The sequence below is a fragment of the Magnolia sinica genome, chromosome 18, assembly GCF_029962835.1.
Source record: "Magnolia sinica isolate HGM2019 chromosome 18, MsV1, whole genome shotgun sequence".
In the NCBI taxonomy this organism is placed as follows: Eukaryota; Viridiplantae; Streptophyta; class Magnoliopsida; order Magnoliales; family Magnoliaceae; genus Magnolia; species Magnolia sinica.
The window spans coordinates 51,602,305-51,621,673 of NC_080590.1; the positions used below are offsets into that span (position 1 = coordinate 51,602,305).

Genomic DNA, 19,369 nt, shown 5'->3' on the forward strand with positions numbered 1-19,369 from the left:
AAATCACTTTAAATTGTATCTGCATGGCTCTAAACGTGTAGATTAGTGAGCGCTACGTTACTCTGAAATCTGGGATCCATCGCTAAATCCAGTTGTTCTGGAGAATTTTTGGAAGATCTGGATCGGACCTGGACGGCGTGTCGAAAGTCCGATGGCGATGATCTTAGGCTGTTGCGGTCACCGAGTTGGGCTTGATCTTCACCTCGAAAATCAAGTCGATCCGATATTCTGGGTCGATTTGCTTAAGTTCGGAGTGAAGAGTGTGAGAACGGTTGGAATTTATTAAGCTTTTATTGAAATCTGAGTCGTGTCGCTTGCGCGACAATTTTAAGTATTCTGACCGTTGGATTCTGACCCAATTTCACCCTCTGATCAGGATGGTTGGCCCGGGCATATCCTAGTGCTTGTGGACCTGATCGAGTTTCCGTGACCGTTGAATTGAGTGTGGTCCGCCACGGCTGATCTGAAGAGCCGGTCGGTATGAAATCTCAGCTTGACCTAGATCCATGGTCAATGAGCTTAAGTCCGACCTTTCGTGGTTATAAGCCCACCAGAAGTGCTTCGTTGGATCGATAAAGGCTTACTTTGGTTATAACCTAAGTATACCTTGACCCTGGGGTTATTTCCATCATTTTAAGGCCTATATATAGTCCTTAAACCCTAGCTCTCATTTCCATACGAATTTTCTCTAACCCTAGCTTGGAAAGAGAGTGGAAAAGAGAGAGAAAGTGAGAGAGATAAGTTGGTGAATCATCTTGATTTCTTCCTTGTTCTTCTTCATCTTCGAACCTTCACTTTGAATCGTTCTTCTGACGATTCTGAGTTCCTTTGGGGTAAGTTAACCTAACCCTAACCTGTGTTAGAGCTTAGATTAGACTTGGTGTTGTTGTATCTTATTTCTATCCTTATTTTAGGGTATTCTAGCGCCGTTGACGAAGACAACTCGTCCAAATCAGCTCGGTGGTTCTTTCTTCGCTTAAGGTGCGGACTTTAAGTGTATAGGTTATGGTTTTCAAGGCTTTCAATCCCAGTTAGTGATTTATTCTTGCTATGGATGAGATTTCACATGTCAAATGTTATGTTTACATTGCTTTCCTGATATGCATGTGCTATATTGAGATTTGTGTATTCTAAGTGTATTTATAAAGTACCGTATACGTATAAAATACGCACTTGTGTTTGCCATGATTATTTGTCATGTATGTATGCTAGATGCATGTATGACAACTCCTTGATAAAAGGAATTGTCTAAGTGCATGTATTTCAACATGCGCCATGTATGTTGTTCCATGTATGCTAAGTGTTTGTAGAAATGCATGAATGATCTAAGTGTAACTTATTACACTTATTGCGGGCGTTGAGAAGTGATTCTCAATACTCCTATGGATGTGCATGTTTTCCTTTATGCAGTTACATTCCAAGTTATTTAAATTCAAGCATCTCCTTTGCTTACATTTATGTTAAGTTGATATTCTTCAGATGTGTATGTACCATGATTTGAACTGTTGATCCATTACTGCTTTACATTCCATATGAATATCTGTAGTTGTGTAAGGTGTTTGGGACTATGCCTTAGTCCAGGAAATCGGTAATTGACCCTTTGAATCGTGGTTGAGATTGCTTTCGCCACGTAAGACGTATTAGACGAATCCGAGTCGTATTAGAGTTGTCGGCAGTGGTTTGGCCACGCGGAGTGTTTGCGTACTCTATGTCGCTCAATTCAACGTGCGCTCGTGCTAGTCGAGTTCGTCAATTAACCCGATTGTCCGATGTATGTTAACCATGTATGGACGCTACTGCTTGAATCTAGGGTACTGAACTTACCAGTGAAATCCTAATAACCATGGTACCTGATCCGCTAAGACTCATGAGCCGGACATGGTGGTATGGGACACCGTGGTCGAGCTGTCGGCCTACGCTGGGGTGACGAGCCTCCCCGTAGTGACCAGTGAGCAACTAAACTCGTGAGCCGATTATGGTGGTATGGGACACTATATTCGTGCTGTCGGCCTACATTGATTGGTGACGAGCCCTTTGTAGTGACCTCGAGCATACCTGGATACCGCAAGGAGGTGACGAGCCGATCTGTGGTAGTAAGGGCATGAAAGGCGTGCATTGATTGGTGACGAGCCCTTTGCTACGACCTCAACTATATGATCGTATGAGATATCTAGGATTGACGACCCTAGTATGGATCACTGTTTGGATGGTGATATGAGGAAGGTATCTTAGCTTCTCAATCCTGTTGTGTGAAATGGACTAATAACAACTTGGTAATCATATCCATGCACCGCATTTGCATGTGCTTTGTAGATGTGGCGCACTTTGAGGCGATGTCATGCGTAACGTAAGATGAAGACGCTGAGGGTGTACGCGTGAGGGCACACATCATATTGCATTCATACTTGCATTAACAAGAGTACTTAGGATTTAATTACTTATCCTGCTTTATCATTACTGTTTGATTGAACTGATAACATGTTAACCAGTGCCTTATTGTTCCACTGAGTTGATCACTCACTCCCACGTTTCTGGGGCGGTGTTACACACCCACCAGACTCTTAGGCCCTGATGTTGCAGATGTGGATGCGACGTCTGAGGCAGAGCGGGAGCTGGATGACGACGAGGCTGCCTTCTCCTATATGCAGTTTTCAGACGGGTTCTAGCGAGCCTCGGTCTGATGCGCGGGATTTCTGGGATATATTTTGGGGACTGAAATGATGTAACTTGATACTTAAATTTTGATAAATAACACTTTCACATGATCTGGATTGTATATATAATTCAGGGATTTACACTTGTACACATTTTACTATAAGTCTTCCGCTTGCTTTATTCACTTATCCCTGAATCATATCTGTGTTTTGGCTTAATCTATTCCATGTTTTATGCACTAATACAGTCAACATACATTCATCATTAAATATGTTGCATAAGTGATGTTTTGGAACTCGGGAGCTGAGTTATGCTCGACCCCCGAATTTCAGGGCGTTACACTTGAGAAGATACACACAAGCATAAATTCGATTGACATGCTTATAAACATAGTTTACACAAATATTTAAGTTTTGTGCACTTCTCTAGGCTTAGCAAAGCCTTAATGAGAGTGTGCACGAGAAGCAACGAGAAAGCTGTGATGGAAGGCAATTATAGATGCTAGTGGTAAAGGAGAAATGAAGAATGAAGATTAAAAACGTGATAGAGATTGTTGTCAAATGTCTTAAATCTGTATATAATAGAGTTTGTTGATGACATAGACATATGCTCGATCCCATCGAGAAAATTTGAAGAAAAAAAAATTATAGTTGATTGCTTGATAGTTTTGGAAGTTGCTACTCGATGGCATCAAAGGATCTTTAATATCCTTGCCTGGTCCTTGATGGTTGTCGATGCAATCAAAGGATCCATCGAAGGCATGCGTAGAATTGCGTAAGTGCGCAATTTGTTTCCCATTATGGTTGGGCAGTATATACCGGGTGTAATCAGAATTAGGATAAGGATTAAAGATGATTAAGACTTTTAAAGTTGTTCTAAAGGGTTCAAGGGCATAAATAGATATTCAAAGGAGATTCGAGGGTTATTCGAATTGGTAAGATCATCTATCTCTTGTATTTTTGCTTTCATAATGCATTACTTGTCATTTTGTGTCGTCGTTTTGTTTCGCAAAGGATTTTCCATGTAAAATTCAAATTGCATTCTTATCGAATTTGTTCATGTAATTGTGAATATTTTAATTGATTTTGCTCTATATGCCTTCACAAGTCCCAACAAAAAGTTGTTAAATCCAAAAATTTGAAATATTAATAAATTTACTAAATTCACATTCTCATTTCTTTGATACTAACGAGAGCCATAATGAACATTTGAACTGATCCTAATCCATTCCTATTATCGAGAATATGATACAATCCGCCCATTCATAACGCGGTTCTCTACCATCCCTTTATACAAAGCAAGCCTATTTAATGGCATATTGCCTACCCTTTCTCGGAAGGAACCTCCATTCGAACTGCCGATCTCAGCCATAGAAACCTTATTCATGTTTACCAAATTTTTTGAATGCCTCATCCTGTATTCCTTGTTATTTGATGATGGCTCGATTACATCGTCTGCGAATCTCACCTTCTTTTTAGGCACATCTCTTTCCATTCCTATTCATTAACAAATAAAAACAGTTAATTACATTAAAAAATAATAATAATAACAATTAGATCCAAAGAAAAAGATAATAAAAATTAGAAATGATCAAGTGAAAACATTTTCACCACAGTTGTGGGGCAAACAAGTAGAATGGCCCCACTGTGATGTATTCATGACATCCACTCGGACAATCATGCATGCCATCTCATGTTTGGTCATGGCCCAAAAAACCATGCTAATTCATGAATCATGGGGGCCACACCATAGGGAACACTTGAGAGGGCACACCCTTCCCCTCCCAACCGTTGATTTTTGTGTGGCCCACCTGAATCATGGATGAAACTAATTTTTGGGCCCATGACCAAACAAGCGATTGCGTGCGGAGGGTCGGAGTGGATATCATGTAGACATCACGGTGGGTCCCACGCAACTTGTTTGCTAGATTACTTTGTGTTTAATGGATTCCTTTGTGTGTCGCACCATTTCTTAAATGGTGGTGAGTCGTCCAGCTTACATGTGACAACCGTATACGTCCATCAAGACAATCTAAATTTCGTGTCCATCCATACCATCTAACTTTTCTGCCCATTTTCGTTGAAGAATATTATTAAAACCGCTTATTGGATGATCCTAACCATCCAATGGCATGCACCAAATGGACAGAGAAAGGAAAATAATCAATTGTGCAAATTCAATGGCCAAATCATAGATGATTGTCTGATCAATTTGATTATTGGGATATGTTCCATCCAATGGGGTTCATGATTTGGATCATCTGCGTTGACACAGAATCTGACACGTGTAGGGTGGATGATTCACCATCATTCAAGTCAACCCTTCTCCATAAGTCCAAAGAGAATATGAAAAAAGAAAGTCAAGAATAGAAGATTGAAATTTTGGAAAATAACAAAGAAATTTTTTCGAAGAACGTAAAAAATCAAAATCAAGTTCTGATGAGAAAACATAAAGCCCAGGTGCAATTATAATCCAAATTTCTTCATCGAACTGTCGGAAGCCAAAACAAATAATTAGAAACAAAAACAGAACGAAAACCGTCTTCTAAGAAACAAAAGAAAACAAGAGAACAACAGAAACAAACCCATTGCAAAAAATAAATAAATAAAAAAAATCGAAACCCATTTCAAATCCAAATCGTTTTGTCGAAAGAAAGTGAAGAAATCGAAAAAACTCATCAACGGATACCTGAAACTGCGATTCAAAGAAAAACTAAACAGAGAGAGAGAGAGAGAGAGAGAGAGAGAGAGAGGTAAAAAAAAAAAACAAAAAAACATACCGAATTCGAATTCGACCTTCTTCATGAACTCTGTCACAAGTCGCTTATGTGCTTGTATAGCGACGAATGCGACGCTGCCAGAGACTGCAACGACGGCCATGTATCCAAATCCGTTAGAACTAGCCATTCTTTGGAAGCAAAATAGAAAGAAAGAAAAAATCAATCTCATCAGAACAACAAGAAATTCAGTTCCCCTTCGTTTTAAATAGGGGAAGGAAGCGTGTTTGAAGAAAGTGAGAGGAAAGAGAGGGAAATGTCAGAAAACGTTTTGGGACCATTGATGGAATGGGCCATGTATGGTATTGGTATTGACTTTCTTGGGTTCTCCCCATACTTTCTCACTAACCGCTATTTTATCTTTCTATGTAATTTATGTAATTTTCGAGAAGGTTTCAAGTACGACCAGTTGTACCGTAAGATATGGTACACCAATTTAATAAATTCCAACCTGTTAAGTACATGTGAAATCCAACCCTTCCAATAGGTTGTAACACTAATAGGATCAACCAAAGAAAATAAAAGACCTAAATACTCATGAGATGGGCCACACCATGAAATCAATTTATAACCATTGATAAATAGGAAAAATATAATTTTAGTCTAATTAATTAGTGGAAATGGTAAAAACAAATTTCATAAGGTGATTTTCATGATGGGCCAACCTATGATACGGGTTGGATGTAGAAAAAATATGAAGGATGGACCGTAATTTATAGACCTTCTCTTTCTTTTCTTCCTTTATTAATTTTTTTCACCGGTCCGAGAAAATGACCATAATGCCCCTAGCGGACCGTTGTGACTCGAACCGAGTTGACTCAGTTCGCTTGAATGAATCGCGTTGAGAGGTTTCAATTAAAACTGGTGCTATGCGGCACTGCTGGAATTGCGGGCCCATTTTATCCGGAGGTTTGATTGGGTGCGGCTTCGGTGGATCCCGGGATCTACCGAGGTGGGTCGGATCCCTGACCATTGGGCCCACTGTGATGTATGTGTCTTATATCCATACCGTACATCTGTTTTGAAAATTAATTTTTGTATAGGATCCCAAACATGAAGAAGATTGAAATCTCAGGTAGACCACAATATAGGAAACAGAGGCATTTGCTGTTAAAAATTTTTCGTGGGACACAAAAGTTTTGGATCAAGCTGATATTTGTATGGTCTTTTCATCGACGTCTTTGTGACCGTACCAATAGATTGGATGGAAAATAAATATTCTGTTCGCCCCCATAAAGTTTTTAATAGTGGGGATTCAATCACTACAGTTTCCTATGATATGTTCACCGAAAATTTGGATCTACTTCAATTTTTCGACCATAGCCTAAAATGGGCTTTCAAAATGGATGGACGGTGTGGATGTAAGTCACATACATCAGTGGGCTCCAGACCTATGTGAAACCAGGGGATCCACCCCAACCGCGCCCGGTTTGATGGGCGCCAGGGTGCGGTTGGAGGACCAGAGCCGTCTACTGTTTTACCGTGCGCGTAAGACATCCAAGCTCTTTGGGCCCACAATCTTGTATAGCCAAAATCTACTCTGTCCATCAGGTGAGGTCCTCAGTGTTAGGACATGAGCCCAAAATTCATCCAGAACCACAACTCACTGGACCACAGCACTGGTAACAATGAGATAGGATGTTCTGTGAGGCCACCATGGTGTTTATTTTTCATTAAACCCATTTATCATGTGTTAAGATGAAGGGATAAGTTTTAATAGCAATTTGACATTGCCGTCATTGGTGTGGTTAATATAAGGTTTTCTATTAGGCTAATGTATTTCTATATCAAGTGGGCATAATAACTCTCACGCAATGGATGGAATAGATTTCACATATAAATCACGATAGGTCCGAAGGGCTTTGGCATTGTACGATGTGAAAAGGACTGGAATAATCTACTACACCAGTTTTACACCACGCACAATGAATTTGAATCCTCTGTTTGTCAGAAATAGTAAATTTCCTTCTATTTTTTTCAAATTATAGTTAGTCCATATCATTACTGATGTGGTCAGCACTACTACATTAAATGTAGTGCACGATGATCTGGTTAATCTAATTGCAACAAGCGGAAATTTTTAACTACGGCAAGCTTAGGATCCGGATTCACCCAGGAACAGCCAATTAGGCCTTTGGGTCTCTGACGCAGGGATGAACGTGATGAGGATAAGTACTCCGAATCCACGGAGCTTCTCTGGACTCCTCACAGAGACTTCTCGAATCTACGAGAAAAGAAAGCAGAAAATATAAATAAATTCTAAGAAATTCGAAATTGATTAATTGATGAATAAAAACGAGTTCACAACCCTTTAAATAGGGGTACCAAGTAATGGGAAAGAAATTAGAATCAAACTACAACTCAAACTCTTAGAATCCGGGACTTACTATAAATAGTAAACTTACTATTTATAGACGGTCATGATGTCTACTAGTGCGCAAGGTTTTCGGCCAAAAATAGTAAGTGTCTTATTTGGCTTCCTCAAACCGTTCTCCTAATTATTCTAAGCTCTTTTCACATTGGGCGCAACTCCTAAAGCCCGATGGATGAAGAGTTATAATCAAACTAAAACTTACTATATATAGTAAAAATGAAATTAAAATAGGGAAACGACCGTTGATCCAGGGGTTTTTCACAATTCCGGGCTGCGTAACCCAGAATAGCTGGGTTGGTTGGCTTCAGTAGCTCGTTCTACCCCAAAATCATATATTTTACGTCAGATAACTCATTCCAGATTGCAAGATACGCCCGATTTAAGGATCGACGGTCTGGATCACTTCTGTCGTCGACCGGGCCTTTTCTGATCCATCTTAGGCATGTAACTGTCCGCGACCCGCTCTACAACAGTCTCCCCCACTTCAAAAAAACTCGTCCTCGAGTTCTCGTCATGCTCTGGTTCATAATACTCGGTTAGGTCCGCAATATTGAAAGTCCGTGAGATTGCCATGTCATCTGGGAGATTAACAATATAAGCGTTGTCATTGATCTTTCGGATGATTGGTACCGGTCCAATCTTCTTATTTTTCAACTTGTTGTACGTCCCGGTCGGAAATCTCTCTTTGCGCAGATGGACCATAACGCGGTCGCCCACCTCGAACACTTTTTGTCGTCGATGCTTGTCTGTTTGTTCCTTGTACTTTTCGTTCGAGGGATGTAGCTTGGTCTACACTTCTGCATGGATGCCCATGATCTTGTCTGTCATATGTTCTGCTGCAATGCTCATGCCTGGGTGCTTGGGCAAAGGGACCAAGTCAAGTGTTTGGCGAAACACTCGTCCGTAGATAATCTGGAACAGTGATCTCCCTGTCGAGCGGCTCACCATATTGTTAAATGCAAACTCTGCTTGAGACAAGGCCAAATCCCACTGTTTCAGTTTTTCTCCTGAAATATAGCGAAGGAGGTTTCCCAACATGCGATTCACAACTTCGATCCGCCCATCAGTCTGTGGGTAGCAAGCACTGCTGAATTGAAGTCGTGTATCGAATTGATTCCATAAAATCTGCCAAAAGTGGCTAATGAACTTCGTGTCACGATCGGAAGTAATGGTCTTGGGGACCCCGTGTAGCCGTACGACCTCCTTGAAAAATAGATTCGCCACGTGTGTTGCATCGAGGGTCTTTTTGCATGGGATAAAGTGCGTCATCTTGGAGAAACGATTTACCACCACGAACACTGAATCCATGCCGCGTTGTGTTTGCTGGAGACCAAGTACGAAGTCCATTGATAAATCCTCCCAAGGACCGTTAGGCACAGGTAATAGGGTGTAGAGGCCCGTATTCTGAGATTTTTCCTTGGAGGTCTGACAAACATGGCAACGTTGTATGACTTTTCCCACATCGCATACTAATTGCGGCCAGTAATACCGCTCTTCCACAAGAGCTCACGTCTTATCTCGCCCCAGGTGTCCACCGAGGTCATCTCCATGTAGCTCCTAAATAATCTGCTCCCTCAGAAAACTTTGGGGGATGCACAATCTATTCCCTTTGAAGAGAAAATCGTCCTGTATATGAAGGTCACTGGGGTGACCTTCTTGGCACTTCATGCAAGAATCTTTGAAGTCCTTATCCTCGGCATACAGCTCCTTCAGACAGTTGAAACCGACCACCTCGTTGCTCATCGTAACAAGTAATGATGCACGACGGCTAAGTGCATCAGCCACCTTGTTCTGCTGCCCTGACTTGTGTTTCAGAACGAACGTGAATTCCTGTAAAAATGCAACCCATCTACCATACACACGATTCACGTTAGTTTGACTATTAATAAACTTTAATGCTTGATGGTCAGTGTACAAAATAAACTCTCTTTGAATCAGATAATGCCGCCAATGTTGCAGTGCCTGGACAACTACGGACAACTCAAGCTCATAAGTCGACCACTTCTTTCGGGTTTCGCTGAGCTTCTCGCTGTAGAAGGCTACCGGCCTGTCTTCCTGTGATAATACTCCTCCAATTCCAACATATGAAGCGTTATACTTAACCTCAAACAATTTGTCAAAATCAGGTATCACCAAAATCGGTGTTGTAGACAAACGATGCTTGATCTCATGAAAGCTCTTGTTAGCTTTATCGGTCCACTAGAACGGTCCTTTTTTCATGCAATCTATTCTAGGCGCCATTATGGTGCTAAAATCTCTAACAAATCGACGATAGAAAGTTGTCAACCCGTGAAAACTCTTCACTTCATGAATGTTTGTCGGGATCGATCACTCCCTAATGGCTCGCACATTTTCATCGTCCACATGAATACCTGTGGACGTTACAACAAATCCTAGAAACAATAGGCTATCAGTTAAAAAACTACACTTCTTCAAGTTGAGGTACAACTTGTTAATTTGTAAGACGTGCAGCACCTGCCTGAGATGTTTCTTGTGCTCCGCCTCATCCTGACTATATATCAATATGTCATCAAAATATACTACCACAAATCGGCCAGTGAACGGTTTTAGAACTTGATTCATCAAACGTATAAAAGTACTTGGTGCGTTCGATAGGCCGAAGGGCATGACCAGCCACTTATACAACCCTTCATTGGTCTTGAATGTCGTTTTCCACTCATCACCGGGTCAAATACGAATCTGATGGTACCCGCTCCTTAGATCTAGTTTAGAGAACACCTCCGCCCCTTCTAACATATCGAGCATGTCGTTCAACCGTAGTATTGGGAACCGATATTTGATGGTAATTTTGTTGATTGCCCGGCTGTCGACACACATGTGCCAGCTTCCACTTTTTTTAGTATTAATGATGCCGGTACGGCACAAGGGCTCATACTCTCTCTCTCTCAAGAGATCCTTACGGATCAATTCCTCCACTTGTCCCTAAAGTATCTCACTCTCCTTCAGACTCATCCGATAATGAGGGCGGTTGGGTAGGCTAGCCCCAAGGACAAGGTTTATGTGATGTTGGATGTCCCTCATGGGGGGCAATCCATCAGGTAAATCCTCAGGCCAGACTTCTTTGAATTCGTTTAGCAACAGTCTTAAACTTGGATGGATGTTTAAGGGTTCCTCTTCCTCGCCCTTCACCACTACAGCATATACCTTGCCGGCTTCCTTAGATTCCTCCATAAATTTTTGAACGGTCAAGAGGGAACTCCCCTCCACTTTAGAGGCTTCAGGGTGGTTCTCTGGTGCCATAAGGGCAAGGATTATTTTTCGACTGTCCTTGGCAAATATGTAAATATTATCCCGTCCCTGATGGGTCACATCACGGTCCGATTGCCAAGGTCGACCGAGTAACATATGACAAGAGTCCATATCGACCACGTCACAAAGTATTTGATATTTATAATTGTTGCCAATTGAAAACGAGATAGTGCATTGATCAGTTACCTTGGTCTCATTCACCTTTTTTATCTAGCCAATTGAGTACGGAAAAGAATGTTTCATAGTTGGTAGCCACAACTTGTCCACCATCACTCTTGAGACGATGTTCTTGCTACTACCACTGTCTATGATTACATCACAGACCTTTCCATTGACGGTGCACCGAGTACGAAATATATTGTGTCATTGTTGATGTAATTCCTTTCGTGGGGCATACAACAATTGTCTCACAACTAGAAATTCGCCACGATCCTCGCCCATCATTTCATCGTCACCTGCTATTTTTTCAGTGATTTGTTCATGTTCATCAAAGCGATGGTCTTCTTATGCGGCCTCATCTTCAGTGCTCCCTTCGTTTATAGTCAAGTGTACTGTGGGACGTTGAGGACAAGTGTTTGATAAGTGGCCTGGTTGGCCACAGCGGTAACAATTGTTCGACCTTGGCCGAGCATAAGGATTTAGAATCCTACTCGGACTCGCTGTTGTGGGTACTGCATGTTGAGGTCTGGATGAGCCGCTCCCCATATCACGGTTTACGGTGGTAGGAAGTTGAGGTACTGGGTCTTTTCCTCGTGACAGTACCGGATCCTACGTGGGACCCGTCATGGAGGGTCGAGTTGAAGGATATGGACGAGTAGGAGCTCTTGCAAGTTGTGTTTCTGCCCTACCCGCCAATTGAACTACTTCATCCACAATCCCGACTGGGTACATCTGAACTCGGTCCTGAATTGTCAGTCGCAACCCACCTATAAATCGTGTCACCTTCTGTGACTCAGATTCTGACAAATTGTTCTGTGTAACCAGCCGTTGGAATTCTTCAATATAATCTATGACTGTTCGATTTCGTTATCTGCAATTTTGATATTGCTGGAATAATATCTACTCATAGTCACTGGGAAGAAATCGAGATCGAAGAAGACGTCTCATCCGTGGCCATAATGAGATAGGCGCCTTGTTCTGGCAGGCTCGTGAGAGTTATAATTGTTCCCACCATGCAGAAGCACCAGATTTTAATTTAAACGCTACCAATTTTACCCTTTTATGATCTAGTACGTCTATGTAATCAAAATATCTCTCTACTTCAGCTAGCCAATCGAGAAAATCCTCTATACGTAATAAACCGTTAAAACTAGGAAGTTCAGCCTTACCTCGATAGTCTCTTTCAGCACGATCTAGATGATCACCTCCATGGATTGGTCGTTTGAAAAAACTCTCATTAAGGTCGTCGCTGCTAGAACTTGAATCATCTATTGTAGCCCTACGGTTTGCCACTGGTAGTGCTCTACGAAAATCGGGGTTGCGTCGTACAGCAACCATGGGTGGTGGAACCGCCATAGGTGAGGGAGCAACCAAAGGTAGTGGAGCACTGCCTAGGGCGCGGGGTGGAAGTAGCGCATTCGTAAGACGATCGAGAGTTGCCTGCAGCCCTTGCATGGTCAACTGACTCTCTCGGTGGAAAGCTTCCATTCTTTCTGAAAGATAACGAATCCCTGGATCACCGTCCACAGGATTTTAATTCATACCTTTATTGTTTGTCATTGGCTCGAGGGGAATCCTTGCTCTGATACTAATTGACGTAGGGATGAACGTGATGAGGATAGCTACTCCGAATCCACGGAGCTTCTCTGGACTCCTCACAGAGACTTCTCGAATCCATGAGGAAAGAAAGCAGAAATATAAATAAATTCTACGAAATTCGAAATTGATTAATTGATGAATAAAAACGAGTTCACAACCCCTTAAATAGGGGTACCAAGCAATGGGAAAAAAATTAGAATCAAACTACAACTCAAACTCCTAGAATCCGGGACTTACTATAAATAGTAAACTTACTATTTATAGACGGTCGTGATGTCTACTAGTGTGCAAGGTTTTCGGCCAAAAATAGTAAGTGTCGTATTTGGCTTCACCAAACCGTTCTCCTAATTATTCTACGCTCTTTTCACGTTGGGCGCAACTCCTAAAGCTCGATGGATGAAGAGTTATAATCAAACTAAAACTTACTATTTATAGTAAAAATGAAATTAAAATAGGGAAACGACCGTCGATCCAGGGGTTTTTCGTAACTCCGTGCTGCGCAACCTGGCATAGCAGGGTTGGTTGGCTTCAGTAGCTCGTTCTACCCCAAAATCATATATTTTACATCAGATAACTCATTCCGGATTGCAAGATACGCCCGATTTAAGGATCGATGGTCTGGATCATTTCTGTCGTTGACTGGACCTTTTCTGATCCATCTTGGCCATGTAACTGTCCGCGACTCGCTCTACATCAGTCTCACCATAATATATACGGGAAATCCAATTTATCTATTGAATGATTACCCACCTATTCCCATGCATGTGAAAGAAAGGCCAACGAAAACCTCTATGATCAGCCTCAACTGAAAAAATGTAACATCGTGCTTGAAATGCATCATGTGCCTTGCTCCATTTAGCTACAGGACCACACTTTCTCCTTTTAGCCATAAGCCTGCCCAATTCTAGCAAGTTCCCCTGCTCATCAGCTAGGTAGGGTTTACCATGATGTTCGTGAGAAATTCACGTCGCGATGCATTCGATTTATTTGATCTTATTAATAGGCCATGATCTCAAAAATCAGGCAGATCAAAAACCCAAACCATGGCAAGCTAACAAAAAGTGGGTAAGGAAATACCAACTGTTGAAACCTCCCCAAGCTTCATGGTTATATTTAAACTTTTGTGCCCCATTGAATGTTTCAAAGGTGAATGTTCAATCCTCATTGTTTCCTATTACATGACCCACTTGAGTTTGAATCTGTCTCAGTTTTTAGCTCATGTCCTGACATGAAATTGCAAAACCTACAGATGGAGTGGATTTCTCCCAAACATTATGGTGGGCCCCACCTAGTTTCTGACTGCATCAGCCTGCGGTCTTAAAGAACATTTTCTGAATTATAGGTTTCCGTCTATGGTTATTTCACCACAGGTGACCTCTATTACGTTCCGGCCAAGTTTGGAATACCCCTTATTAAAGCCTATGCCATCGCTCTCAGGCCTAATTACTCATCATTTTGTCAGGCAAGTCATACTACTAGATGTGGGTTGGGCACCGGCCTCACCCAAGATGGTGTGGCCCTTACCGTGGGGCCCACCTTGATAGATGTATTTAATATCCATGCTGTCCATCTGTTTTTCCCCATCATTTTAAGGTGTGATACAAAAATGAAGCAGATTCAACTCCCAAGTGGACCATACTGTAGGAAACCGAGGCCACTGACCATTGATGGGACAAAAAGGTTTTGGATAAGCTCATATTTGCTTTCCCTTCATCTAGGTTTATGGGATCTTATCAACGGTTTGGATGACAAATAAACATGATGATGAGACCTAGGAAGTTTTTAATGGTAGAGCGTTCAGTCACCCTTGTTTCCTATAGCATGGTCCACCTGAGATTTATATCTTCTTCGTTTTTGTGCTCATATTCTAAAACGATATGGCAAAACGGATGGAGGGTATGGATATGGAATACATGTATCAAGGTGGGCCGCGTAGCCGCACCTAATCCACTCCGATTGACATCTACCTCAATCCAAGTCTCGTCAATCTAACTTGTTCCTCAAGAAAGCTGCAGCCTTTCTTAAGGGATCCGCCAAGATGTCGCCAAATGCATGTACCTTATTAAGACCTTTCCTTTTGTCCACAGCTTGATTTTTGCAGTGATGGCTCACCTCATTACTTTTAAATTTGGAGCTGATATCTCCACTCTCAATAAAAATAAAAGTGCAAATGATTGACATTTGATTATTCCAATCTTGGTCATATTCAAATATGAAATTCAAATAAAAAAATTATAGTGATTTTAAATCCTCATTTGTGTTTGATATGTTTTAATCGAACTTAACTATAATTAAAAAAAAATAGAAATACATTAAAATCCTTATATTTAAAGGAATTTGAATTTGATTTCTAAATTAATTTTAATATTTTAAATTATTATACATATGTAATATTTGACAAAATAATTATAATAAACCCATTGAAATATTAACTTTGATTAAAAAAAATAAAAAATGATGAAATATTAAGCCTCTGTGATAAGTAGGATCACAAATGAGTGACTTGTCCACGTTTTTAAACTGTCTATTTACGGGCCTAATGTTTAGACTTATTAAATCATTCTATTAATGTAGTTTAACTGAAATAGACGATGATTTAATTATTGCACAATGGATTAAGAGCCTTATGAGACCTTCGTAAGAGCCTAAAAGGGCATTTTACTCGTTATCAAGTAAAAGAGAGAGCTTTCAAAATGCACAAAAACTGTGTATTCCAAATACCACCAAATCCACACAACCCAACAACTTATGGATTTTTAATGCACTCAAATCCACGCTACCAAATTGCCCCCAAGAATTGTCTTACTTGGCATAAAAGTACATGGAAATTCGCATGCTTGCTTTTTTTGTTAGATAAGATATGGATGCAACTCTAAAGATAAAATATGTTGAAATATTGATTTTTATTTTTAATCATTTAGCCTGTTAGCAAAATCTTCATTATTTTTGCCCAAAAACTGTTTGGTTTGAAATTTGGTCATTGGTATGTGTATGTGATGTCTGGTGTGCCAAAGCCTAATATGACTCAATCCAAACCAAGCACTTTTGACCTTAAGTGCCAAAATAGATAGAGGGACTGTAGGCATCTATGACCGACAACTAAGAAGTTTGGTCACCTATGTAACTGCATGTAAAAGAGATCAGGCAATTTACAAAGAGGGGAGTTCATTCTTCTAAAAAGTTCTTTTTACTTTTCAGCATGTTTATACCCTTTTTTTAACACACGTGCATGGGCCAATGAGATACCGTCACGTATCAGCATCACACGCTAAATGATGGGTGAATTCCTACTCGCACCCTCCATCATTATTTACACTCAAACTAGCGTGCCCAAATCAAACAATCCAAAAGATGCCACGTGTTAGTTGTGTCGTGTATGGTGTATATCAACTTCAAGAGAAGTTAGAACTGCACACATGAGAGAGAGAGAGAGAGAGAGAGAGAGAGAGAGAGAGAGAGCTAAATGCTAGATTCTATCAAAAAGTACTTTTGTAAAAAAAATAGTCTTATTAAAGCAAGACTCTATCTCTCTCTCATAGCGTTAAATACCAGAATCTTATCAAAGGATATTTCTATCTAGTATTAAATGTTAGAGATTTATCGAAAGCAACTCTCTATGAATTTCAAAGACAAGTGATAGACTATAACAACTTTCCAATACAGAAGTCTAGAGAGGTGAAGACTCTAACCAACACATGCGAGTGTATATCTCTTTAGTACATATGGTCGTATGCAATAGGACATGTTAATGTGGAAGAATCAAAGAGATTTATACAACCAAATGTCCAAAACTTTCGTGATGTTGAAGACGAGCAAGACCACCGCCTCCTAAAAGCTCATAAAAGGAGCACGCAACAAAGATCTCAAGACCTCATGTCATTATAATCAAGCATAGTTTTACTTTTTCGTCTACCATAGATGTTTATCTTTTTATTAATTTTTTTATTTTATTTTACCCACATTGTTGCTCAAAGCATGAGGCTCATTGTTAGTTTTAGTTCTTAGTTTATCTCTTTATGGGCGCTGTCAAGCACATCGTGCCTGGTTTGATAAATTCTTCTCATACTTGCTCGAACTTAGATTTATTAGCTTATAACTAAATACATCTCTTCATTCGGCATGAATATAGAACCATTACTTATCTATTGATTTATATAGATGACATCATCCTCACCAGTAGTAACTCATCATACTTAATCCACTATATTAATCAGTTGAGTCTTCACTTCACCATGAAGGACCTTGATCTACTCAATTACTTTCTTGGCATTGAAGTCCACCATGACGATGATGAACTATTCCTCTCTCAAACCAAATATACATTAGATATCCTAGGTTAGGTTGGTATGACAGGTGCTTAACTAGTATCCTCCCATGCCACCTCTCATATTAAATTGAGCCTTCTTGATTGTGATTTACTCGATGATCAAAAGGAGTATCATAGGCAGCCACTAGTACTCACATTGACTCAACTGACGTTACATTTATAGTAAACCAAGTGTCACGCCCCGAAATTCGGTACTTGAGTTAAACAGGCCCGAACTCGAATTCAAAGATTGTGAGTTGTATTTAAACAAAATATACATCGTAACCCATATAATTTTCATGCATTTTTAAGGCAATCAAAGTAACTAAAAGAAAACTAATCATTGTCATTAAATAAATATCCACTAATCAACTCTTGAATCTTTAATCACATTTATATATAAAAAACAACTAATTGCAAATACATTGAAATTCAACTAGTCATCAAATAATTAGAAAGGAAAGTCTTCAATCTTGCTAAACTGGCTCTTCATATATAAACCCTGTAAGATAATCTAAGCGGGTGTAAGTGTAATGACTCATAGGGTCACATCATTTTCATATTCAAAAATTTTATATTAGCATATAACTATCAATGATAGAGTCTTAGTGCATAGTATCGTAGGCTGGTAGGGGCCTTCACAACTCACGTTAGTCCCATACCTAACATACAAAGTGATTCCATATGTTAAACTTCTGATTTCAAATAGTCTCATACCTATAGGAGACGGTGGCCCATGAATGTGTGCACCTAGAATGTATTTACGTATCTACAATCTCAAATATAAAAGAGTAATAAATTGGCATCAACATATCCACAATATCCACTTTGAGTAACAAAATAAAATAAGAAAAATAAAATAGCTTATCTTAATCCTTTTTTTAAAACCTTTTCAAGAAAGAGCACCCATGTGTAGATTCACTTAATTTTACATAAAGAAAATACGACATCCTAAAACACGGGACAGAGACTAAATATTCGAATACAACATTCATCTTAAAACAGGAGCCAGGGATCGAATGTTCACAAATGCTAAAATTCATAAGTGTTATACAAAATAACATCCTTTCAAGAATAACCACGTGCAAAGCACCCGTAATAAAATATCATAAGGATCATTTTAGGATATGACCGATGTATAACTTTTAGAGACAAAAGCTCGGGACATAGCACTCATGTGTACATATTTTTTAGGGAATAATCCAAGGCAAAGCACTCATAAGAAAATAATGCAATGACCCTTTCAAGGCAGAGCACCCATAATTTAAACAAATAACAATAATCAAATAAATTCTCCTTACAATATATAACCATAATAAAAAGATTCAATCTACGATACATAAACAAATAAATAAATCTCATCCATAATAAGTAACAATAATCAAGTTAATTTAATCTATAGCGCATAACAATTAATCAAATAATTTAAAATCTACAGTATACAATACATAATCAAATGGAATCAAACGACAACTAATATAAGGTTTGTAACTGAAAAAATAGTTACCTAGTTTGAACGTAAGGGGCTGATCCAATGTTGAAAGTACGTGTGCTCGATTCGGTTTATTCTAGTCGTACACGGTTATATGTAATTTTACTTATGCGACTAGGTAGGCGTCTTTGACGTGAATAGAAAGAATCTTATCACAAAACTTTACATGCTCGTCCTATAGTCTTAGGTCTAATATTCACAAGTTTTTAAAAATTTTAAATTCAATTACTACAGAACCTTAACTTAGTGAGTTGACTCATTGAGTCATAGCATAAAAATGATATTTAAGATCTAATTCTTAATTAATTAGATGGGAAAGGTTATTACCTTCTAGACAGCAAGCACAGGCTTAACCCAACTCGAGAGATCAACTTGAACTAGTCTGGCCACGAGTCGGCTTGATATATCGACTCGGTTACGCCTCATCCTTCTTCTTCTCATCTTTTCCTTCCTTCTCATTCTTTCTTCTTCTATTTTGTCCTTATGTTTTCACTATTCTCTAAATCTCCAGATCGCTTCCTACATTGAATGTTGGAAGTACATGATCCAGTGAGTTAGTGACTCGCTAGTTATGTTCTCTTTTTTTTTTCCCCATCTTTCTCTTTCTCGTGGCTGTTTTTCTAGATTTCTTTTTTCTTTTTTTTCCTCTCTTTAGATCTAAATAGAGGTTTATAACTCTAATATTTTGGGAAGTAAGTCACATCGAGAGATGCGGTAGCGGTGCGGTTTGTAATTTGT

The 19,369-nt window shown here is 39.6% G+C and overlaps 1 protein-coding gene across 1 annotated transcript; it reads right to left on the minus strand.

The window, feature by feature from the left end:
• Positions 1-3,856: 3,856 nt before the first annotated feature.
• Positions 3,857-5,629, minus strand: LOC131233750 (uncharacterized). Its single transcript, XM_058230532.1, has 2 exons — positions 5,435-5,629; positions 3,857-4,151 (listed from the first exon to the last, which is right to left on the minus strand). Exons 1-2 carry the CDS (start codon positions 5,601-5,603, stop codon positions 3,889-3,891), a joined length of 432 nt encoding a protein of 143 aa, XP_058086515.1. The 5' UTR covers positions 5,604-5,629; the 3' UTR covers positions 3,857-3,888.
• Between the last annotated feature and the right edge of the window lie 13,740 nt (positions 5,630-19,369).